Source organism: Nicotiana attenuata, chromosome 8, assembly GCF_001879085.1.
Source record: "Nicotiana attenuata strain UT chromosome 8, NIATTr2, whole genome shotgun sequence".
In the NCBI taxonomy this organism is placed as follows: domain Eukaryota; kingdom Viridiplantae; phylum Streptophyta; class Magnoliopsida; order Solanales; family Solanaceae; genus Nicotiana; species Nicotiana attenuata.
Window position 1 is genome coordinate 38,510,962 of NC_031996.1, and position 10,606 is coordinate 38,521,567.

Here is a 10,606-nt window from a genome sequence, read left to right on the forward strand (position 1 = left end):
TTGTGCTGAGAAAGTCAAACTAGTAATTTGTTTTTGACTCATTTGTTCCACTTCAAACTATGAAAGTGTATGTATTTTGAGAATTAAAAATGAAGTAACTGATGGTAATGAATTAGTGTTGTCCACATGATCTTCTCATTGTTTAATTAATGAAATATATCTTCTTTTTATTCATGGGTAAGTTTGGGTAGAAGGCAATCTAGCAAGCTTGCTCAGCCGGGTTATCTCGGTTAGCGCCGGTCGCGCTCCCCGAGGTTGGGGCGTGACACAAAATTGAAGATTAATATTATTATTGTGAGTTCTTTTTTTTTTAGTTAAATGTTATATTTCTATTTCATACTCAAAATTGAATACAATTTAGTCCTAGTAGTAGTTTTGACTCACTACTAACTCTATACATCATATATCAAAGACAAAATCTATCTAATACTATGTCTTCTATACTGTCACGACCCAAACCGAAGGGCCGCGACGGGCACCCGGTGCCTTACTCAACCGAGTACCAACGTAACATATCTTTCTTATCATACTATCATGGGTAAATGAGCTAGAAAACCCTTCATGAGATAACAAGAATAAAACATAAGGGAATACTTAACGTATGATGACCCAGCATGATATACAAACTTATACATGTGACATACATGCCTATAAGGCCGACATGACCATTTGTAAACTCAAAACATAGGCCGACAAGGACATACAAGTATCCATACACCTGACATCTGTCTACAAGCCTCTAAGAGTACATAAAATCATAAAGGTCGGGACAAGGCCCCGCCATACCAATAAATACATATCCAAAGCATACTGACCAAATAGGCAACTCCGGAGCAAGTGGACTACACCAACACCTTCGCTGAGCTGATAGCCTACTAGGAGGAATGTCAACCTGTCTATCGGGACCTGCGGGCATGAAACGCAGCGTCCCCAGGCAAAAGGGACGTCAGTACGAATAAAGTACCGAGTATGTAAGGCAGGAAAACATAAACCAGAACAGTAATGTAAAGAGAGATAGAGGAGATACAACCTGTAACATCTGAGTGCCTCTGGGGGCTACTGACATGAAATGCATAATACATATATATATATAAACTTTTAAAAACATACGCCTCTGTGGGCATCATCATCATCATATCATACCCGGCCTCAAAGAGGACTCGGTAAAAACGTACCCGGGCACGTGGAGCTCGGTAAACCCAACTGATCAGTGGTTGCACAATAGGTGCCATACCCGGCCGACTATAGCGCGGCTCGGTAGAGTAAAATAGATACTATATATAATGCATGCTAGACTCATGGAATCACGTTCTAAACCTTTCGGAGTGACGTAAGAACATTATGGACATCGATACTCTCAATATGAATCTCAGTAGGATTCAAGGATCGGAAAGAACAACATGGACAACCTTAGTTTCTAGGAGTAGATCCGTTATGAAATAGCATATTCATTTCACTTTAGATCATGCCAAAAGAAAGAAGGAAGTGCCTTAACATACCTTAAACATGTTGAGTCCTTAATACCTTCCAAGCAACTCTTCAAGCAAGTCAACTCGATCTATCATAGCATAAGGAGATTCAAAATCAGTGTTGAACAAAGGCTAAGTCTGTAACTTAAGCTAGTAGCTCGTCTACGTAAATTCGGGCAGCATCTCCCTTGTAACATGGGCCTCCTCCAATACCATATACCAACAACAACAGCCAGGGAAGTCCAGCAACCTATAAATATCAATAACAAGACACCATATAACAACAACAAGTCACAACTACTTCACGACGAGCGGCAAGCTCCGTTTGGAATCCGTATAACCCATATCACCCCTTATAGACTTCTTACATTAATTTAACAGTATCATTAACATGATAATTAAGTCATTCATCAATGATTCCATCCTTATACCATATATTTATAACAAAGGAAACAATCCACAACTCCAACTATCTTCAATTAGTAACTTTATTCACTAGTTCATGTCTACTCCATCCATTTAACTTAATCAACATCAATATAACCTTAGGCACGTGCAAGAACACAATATACCTACCTCCTATAGTAACTTCAAGTCGAAATCCAAGTTATATTCAGCTTACAACAACCCTCAATGGCAATACAACACCATAGAAGTGACTTAAGCTAATCCAAGTATTATCTTGTAGTTTATCATCCTAACAACTTAACCAACATACAAGCAAGCTTAAGCACAATTAGTAGGCTGTTATACACACCTTAGACAGCAGCAACAACTTGGAATTTCATCCAAATACAGCCCACAACAATCCTCAATGACAACACAACCTCAAAGAGGTGTTGTTCTTCACTAGAACTAGGTTTTGATGTTGAAATATGGTGTAATCACTTTGGAATCACTTCAACCCCTTGTGGAATCTGTTTAGAAGGGTTAGGAGAAGTTTGGAGACGAAGTTGAGTTGAAAATAAGTGAAAAATAGGCGTCCAAATCGTTTATAAAGTGAAGTAGGTCGACCACCGCCTAAGTGGGTCCCATTGGGAGCTTCTTGCGCGGTCTCGCGAAAACGCGAATATCTCTCTACTCCGATGTCATATTGATGAACGGTTTAATGATTTAGAAACTAGACTCGTTGATCTTCAATTTGGTAGGTAGAACGCCCCATGATTCCAATTATATTTGGAGAAAAGTGCATCTACATTTGACCTAAATTTCAGCACATTATAAATGCAACTTGTTTGCTAACTTTGTTCCATAACTCGTTTGACTTAAAAACATAACACACGACTATCATACGACTACAATAACTCATAATTAACCTCCTCATCATGTTAATCACCCTAGTCTCACCCCAAAAGAATATGTTATAACATTCCAAACTTGTCGATTTTTGACGAAACTTATTTTCTTCAATTGGTTTAGCTTCTAAGATTTCCAACCCTCTTGGTACTTGTTATTCATGATCTTAAATATTTGTAGCCTCCAAGGTAACATGATTAACTTACTTTATTTGCTTCCAAATATAATCTCATTTCCGAGCTTACATCAATGACTTATGACGTACTCTCACGTATGAAAACTTGGGGTGTAACATCATTCCCCCCTTTGGAACATTCGTCCTCGAATGTTGACTGATGCATTTATCAGCCTCATAACTTGTAGCTCTTTCGAATATTTTAATATTGTCCTTAACATCTGGGAAATTATTCTGTAAATAAATCCAAGGGCCAGGGTATTCCCCCCTTTAGGCCTCTTTCTCATACCACGACCTGTGGTCGGAATTCTTCCAATCTCGTAAATGTTGTTACCTTTTGTCATGCATCATGTACAACTGTGTACTTGTATGTGTGACTATGCGACTCTTCTCTCCTTTTCCCTCCAGCTTCTATCCAATCTTTAGGCCTCACTTTGTGAACATATACATAACTATGACAAGATGTCCCTCTAGGCATCTATAGGTGTACTAAAGTTCTTCGCTTGGTACTTTATCGAACTTACGACTATTGCTATATCTTGTTTCATAGCCTTGTATATCTATCCTTATAGATTTACTACATCTAGGTAGGTTATTTTATACCATAACACTTACTTCGGTTTATTATTACCGAGGTTTGCTACCCAACTCCAGGTTAGTCTCTCGCTGCTTATCCTATATGTATAAATCTAAGTCATTTAATTCTTCCTTATTACTGTTCATCTAAATTATGGCATCATAATCTCCTCTCATATGTTGGAACTCTTATCCATCTATTATTGATTCACCTTAATGTTGATCTATAATCCACCATTGATAACTTGAAACCTCTTACGTAATACATTATCACTAAGGCTCACATCTAATCGGGGAATATCTAAAGTGATTTGTCCGATCCACCTTGGGACGATACTATACTTCAATAACCATATTTCATTGCATCCCAATGCGATTCATCTTATGGGGGTATTCTAATCCCGTGCAATTAATAAAATCCCTTTCTCGTTAAATCATTACTCAATCAAAGGCCTAAGAGCCATCCTCTTATCAATCACAATTACACCCTTATTCTACTGCCAGGGCAGCATTCCACCTCTTCTAACTGCACCTAGTCTTAGACTCCTTTGTGTTCATTCAGGCTGTACCGAGCTCTTTATTACATATGGAAATCATCAGCTCCCTTGTTTTGATGGGTTTAATCCCAAGGACATACATATTCTCGTCACCTTCTCACTCACCTTTTCACATCCTTACTCCTGTCTACCTAAAACCTTGTTGCTCTACAATACATTACTTTAGGACCTACACCGATCTATTTATACTACTCGCAACCTTCCTTAAACTTGCTAGCACCATAAATTTCCTTTCGTGCCTTCTCAGTTGTCCTTAAATATAAGCAATTACTTTTGCTGGTCATTCTATCACTTGTTGTGGCTTGTCTTATTGCCCACAAATACTGTAATTTCTTGTACCTCATATGATCTCAAACACCACCTTTGATTTTTTTATTTTTTTATTTTTACCTTTCATTAGCCATGATAGGTGCCACTTTATTATGGAGTGTATACAATATTGTAGTGAGACTGTTGTTACAAGATTATTTACTCTTTAGCTCACTATGCTTAGGTGGAAACCTTCTTCCTTATTTTCTCAGCTAGTCTTTCATTGTAGTACTTAGGGAGACCTTCTAGCTCTTGTAAAGTTGCGAGCTTGATATATCGTACACCCGAAGGAAATTTTCGTTGTTCTTACTCGCCTATAATAATCCTTAGTTACATAACTTTGTGCCGTTATGCTCGTACGGTTACTTCTAAGCACAAATTTTGATTTTTTCCTTAGTGGCACTCTCTCTTATTTTCATAAAACTTAAACGATACCTTTAACTACCTCAACTCCTATCTAATATTTCTCAGGGATTACGATGTCATATCTGCAAGACTGAATTTACTATGTTGGGGTTCACTACGTTTACCTTGCACAATCTGCATGATTTGTCTGTATCCTCTTGTTTAGCCATAACTAGGCTCTTCCTGAATCAACTACTAACTACTCATTGGTCAATTCTCATATCTATGCTCCGCGTAATCTCTCTTGGTATATGTCCTTTGTCTTAACTTACCTCTTGCACTGGCTCTTAATGTATCAAGTGTCTATTCACACTTATTTATCAACAATATCCTGGCTGGGAACTCTTACTGCCTCTCCCCGGCGTCGTGCTTGCATAACTTTCCGGAGTCACGACATATCGATAGAATCTGAATAAAGACAATCTCATTCGTTTCGCCTTTCTACCACATTCTTCCTTTACTATTCAATAGTTACCTGAACCAATAACTCCGACTTAATAACATATCACACCATATTTCCCCTTTTAGGGGAGTACTATGATTTAGTACTACGACGATCTACCTATAGATGTTTTACCTCTTCATCTTTGGCGTCTTTTCACATTATCAATGAACCTTAATTGCCTTATGGTAACCCTTCTGTACCAAGGATAACTAAATTTCTTACGCACGAAGGTGTCACCTACTGAAACTGGCACACTTGGTCCCTTAAGATTAACTCTGCTCAGAGTGCTTGCTTTAGGCAAACGATTTCCTAAATGAACTTTAAAGGTTATTCGTCTGTTGTTTATTCTATTATTGTTGGAGCACGATCTCTGAAATTCCTCCAATCCCTAATTCATGTTCGATTTTATCTTGTCTACAAGACCATAATAATTTCTGTTACTACAGGGGGTCTAACTTAGCCTTCTTGTAATCGCGTTGGACTCACCAACTCATTTCTCGAAATGAGGATATGACATTTGGCCTATACTTTATTATTGTCTTAAGGCCTGTCACCTTTTTTCTTTTCCTTAACTTGACTATAGACTCTGTCATCGTGTCATATTTTGATTTACTGTTATCACCCATATATCACATCTTACTCATGATGCTTCATTTACTTTCTTCTTATTCTCTGGATAATATTTTTTTTTTGTCTATCACTTTATTCTGAAAACTTCAACAAAAAGTTCTTTCCCCTTTAGCTCCCCTAGCTTCATCTCACTGGCTCTTTGGAATGCCTAACATTTTTTTTACTCGGGGCTAAAGTCATACTAAGGTAAATATTTGTTCCTTCTAGGATTACAGTGCCAATCTTCTGAAATTTTTGAATATTCCAGTATTCATATCTGATTGTACTGCTCTAGAGTTCACCTTCTGGGTGTCTTACAAGGAGATCTACTACCATATTTGCACCATCTTTCGGAAACATTAGTTAGTGATAACAACCCATCCACAATTTTTTTTGGGTTACTCTAACTCCAACTGGATCCTGATATCCCATACTTCTCTTAAATAATATTTGTTAGCTCCCATAGAACATAACTGCGATGGGTCTGGCCAATTGTACGTACCTCTGTCATTGATGAAGGTACCAAAATGCTTATATTTCTCCGCCTGATTTGAAAATATTGATAATCTTCGTTAACTGGGTGCCTTGTACCCCTCTCCACCTTACTTCTTTTACTTGTTGAAACTTGTATCTAGCTTCTGAATCCCTCATAGGTTTTTCACCATATTCGTGAATAGATATCCTTGCCTTAAGGCTCCTTATTAAGAAGCTTACACATTTTAGTACACACATGATCTGCTGAAGACCTCACATTTACTCATCATAAGCATGATGTGAAATCGAGTTCCTCTGACTCAACTCTTCCACAGCCACATGCAATCTCTTACCAACTGTCTTTGTGGATGTAGGTACCGTTGTATTACGACTAAAGTCGAATTTAGGAGTTTGAATTCTTACAACTGAGCTCTACTACACGATCTAGAGTAAGAAGAAAGAGTGACAGACCTAAATGCCCTGTAGCCTCCTACTTATAAGTGTGGTGCACAACAAACCCATAAACAAGACTCTACTAGACACGGCTTGTAGACTCCCTAGGACAGAACTGCTCTGATACCATGTTTGCCACGACCCAAACCGAAGGGCCGCGACGGGCACCCGGTGCCTTACTCAACCGAGTACCAACGTAACATATCTTTCTTATCATACTATCATGGGTAAATGAGCTAGAAAACCCTTCATGAGATAACAAGAATAAAACATAAGGGAATACTTAACGTATGATGACCCAGCATGATATACAAACTTATACATGTGACATACGGGCCTATAAGGCCGACATGACCATTTGTAAACTCAAAACATAGGCCGACAAGGCCATACAAGTATCCATACACCTGACATCTGTCTACAAGCCTCTAAGAGTACATAAAATCATAAAGGTCGGGACAGGGCCCCGCCATACAATCAATACATATCCAAAGCATACTGACCAAATAGGCAACTCCGGAGCAAGTGGAGTACACCAACACCTTCGCTGAGCTGATAGCCTACTAGGAGGAATGTCAACCTATCTATCGGGACCTGCGGGCATGAAACGCAGCGTCCCCAGGCAAAAAGGACGTCAGTACGAATATAGTACCGAGTATGTAAGGCAGGAAAACATAAACCAGAACAATAATGTAAAGAGAGATAGAGGAGATACAACCTGTAATATCTGAGTGCCTCTGGGGGCTACTGACATGAAATGCATAATACATATATATACATAAACTTTTAAAAACATACGCCTCTGTGGGCATCATCATTGTCATATCGTACCCGGCCTCAAAGAGGACTCAGTAAAAACGTACCCGGCCATCATAAGGCTCGGTAGAATCATACCCGGCCACGTGGAGCTCGGTAAACCCAACTGATCAGTGATTGCACAATAGGTGCCATACCCGGCCGACTATAGCGCGGCTCGGTAGAGTAAAATAGATACTATATATAATGCATGCTAGACTCATGGAATCACGTTCTAAACCTTTCGGAGTGACGTAAGAACATTATGGACATCCATACCCTCAATATGAACCTCAGTAGGATTCAAGGAACGGAAAGAACAACATGGACAACCTTAGTTCTAGGAGTAGATCCGTTATGAAATAGCATATTCATTTCACTTTAGATCATGCCAAAAGAAAGAAGGAAGTGCCTTAACATACCTTAAACATGTTGAGTCCTTAATACCTTCCAAGCAACTCTTCAAGCAAGTCAACTCGATCTATCATAGCATAAGGAGATTCAAAATCAGTGTTGAACAAAGGCTAAGTCTGTAACTTAAGCTAGTAGCTCGTCTACGTAAATTCGGGCAGCATCTCCCTTGTAACAAGGGCCTCCTCCAATACCATATACCAACAACAACAGCCAGGGAAGTCCAGCAACCTATAAATATCAATAACAAGACACCATATAACAACAACAAGTCACAACTACTTCACGACGAACGGCAAGCTCCGATTGGAATCCGTATAACCCATATCACCCCTTATAGACTTCTTACATTAATTTAACAGTATCATTAACATGATAATTAAGTCATTCATCAATGATTCCATCCTTATAGCATATATTTATAACAAAGGAAACAATCCACAACTCCAACTATCTTCAATTAGTAACTTTATTCACTAGTTCATGTCTACTCCATCCATTTAACTTAATCAACATCAATATAACCTTAGGAACATGCAAGAACACAATATACCTACCTCCTATAGTAACTTCAAGTCGAAATCCAAGTTATATTCAGCTTACAACAACCCTCAATGGCAATACAACACCATAGAAGTGACTTAAGTTATCCAAGTATTATCTTGTAGTTTATCATCCTAACAACTTAACCAACATACAAGCAAGCTTAAGCACAATTAGTAGGCTGTTATACACACCTTAGACAGCAGCAACAACTTGGAATTTCATCCAAATACAGCCCACAACAATCCTCAATGACAACACAACCTCAAAGAGGTGTTGTTCTTCACTAGAACTAGGTTTTGATGTTGAAATATGGTGTAATCACTTTGGAATCACTTCAAACCCTTGTGGAATCTGTTTAGAAGGGTTAGGAGAAGTTTGGAGACGAAGTTGAGTTGAAAATAAGTGAAAAATAGGCGTCCAAATCGTTTATAAAGTGAAGTAGGTCGACCACCGCCTAAGTGGGTCCCATTGGGAGCTTCTTGCGCGGTCTCGCGAAAACGCGAATATCTCTCTACTCCGATGTCGTATTGATGAACGGTTTAATGATTTAGAAACTAGACTCGTTGATCTTCAATTTGGCAGGTAGAACACCCCATGATTCCAAGTATATTTGGAGAAAAGTGCATCTACATTTGACCTAAATTTCAGCACATTATAAATGCAACTTGTTTGCTAACTTTGTTCCATAACTCGTTTGACTTAAAAACATAACACACGACTATCATACGACTACAATAACTCATAAATTAACCTCCTCATCATGTTAATCACCCTAGTCTCACCCCAAAAGAATATGTTATAACATTCCAAACTTGTCGATTTTTGATGAAACTTATTTTCTTCAATTGGTTTAGCTTCTAAGATTTCCAACCCTCTTGGTACTTGTTATTCATGATCTTAAATATTTGTAGCCTCCAAGGTAACATGATTAACTTACTTTATTTGCTTCCAAATATAATCTCATTTCCGAGCTTACATCAATGACTTATGACGTACTCTCACGTATGAAAACTTGGGGTGTAACATATACTGTCTATACAATATCAAGGAAAAAAATTCAGCTGCTTCAATGCTTCTTTTCATTTGCTTTGTTTCTTCCCTCGTACATGGACATGTTGGACCATCTCCCTGCAAATCTGTTGTTCATCATACTTCTTCTGCTCAAATTTGCCTCTGTTTCTCTCCCTCCATATCACAACAACCATCATAGCAAAAATACAACAAGTGATGCCATTAATACCTTTCCTGCTCTTTGCTATTGTACTGATCCACATCAATTCACACTCCCAGTCCCCTATATTCCTTGTATACCCCAGCCATTTACACATTTTAGCCCATAGTCTGCTTGTGATCGAGCATTCAAAGTATAAATGGTTAAAAGTTTCCTTTGCTTGTTTACAGAAAACGCACTCAGCTGGGACAGTGATGCCTATCTTCATCAATCTTTCCACAGTTGCTAATCTTCTTTGCATTGCAAGCCATAAGATAAACCTGAACCTTGGATGCACACTTGGATGTTGCATTACTCCTCTCCACGCAATTTTACTGTATTCTGGCACCATTTTCTTGTATAAGTTCTGTATTTTGAATTTACCATTGCTGCACACACTAGTCAATCTTTGACTCAAATCACCTTGCAATTGTGTCTGCTGCATTATCTCCTCTTTTCTGTCGAAGATCTTCCTTTGTGAATTTTATTGTGAGTTCTTTTGAACCTTTGTGAACTTTATTTTGATATATATCTAGCAACCCTAACAAGTTCTTAGCTTAAGGTAGTAAGATAATTTTATTTCTTGTGATATCTTTGATTTCTTTTTATGTTCTTCCAAGGCGACTAGTTTCTTTTACTAGTTGTTGTCGTAAGTTATTCAAACTAGAAGTCAAGATCCTAATCTAGTTCTTGATTAGCTTACCTCTAGTGAAGGCAATTGGTTTCATAACCAACTTGTTGTCATTAGTATCATGTCAAAATCTAGATGAACGTAATCTCGGGGTTCTTGGATCTTTCCTTGAATTTCCAAATATCTAGTTTATTTTTCTTGTTTTTCTCAATTCAGTTGCATCTCTTTACTACTCCCTCATTTCT

General features: G+C 38.2%; 1 protein-coding gene across 1 annotated transcript; it reads right to left on the reverse strand.

Moving 5' to 3' along the window:
* Positions 9,600–10,175, reverse strand: LOC109231666. The gene has a single exon (XM_019397309.1). It carries the CDS (start codon positions 10,173–10,175, stop codon positions 9,600–9,602), a length of 576 nt encoding a protein of 191 aa, XP_019252854.1.

Coding starts and splice junctions, on each gene's coding strand:
- LOC109231666 (XM_019397309.1), bottom strand. CDS start 10,175: ATGCAGCAGACACAATTGCAAGGTGATTTGAGTCAAAGATTGACTAGT.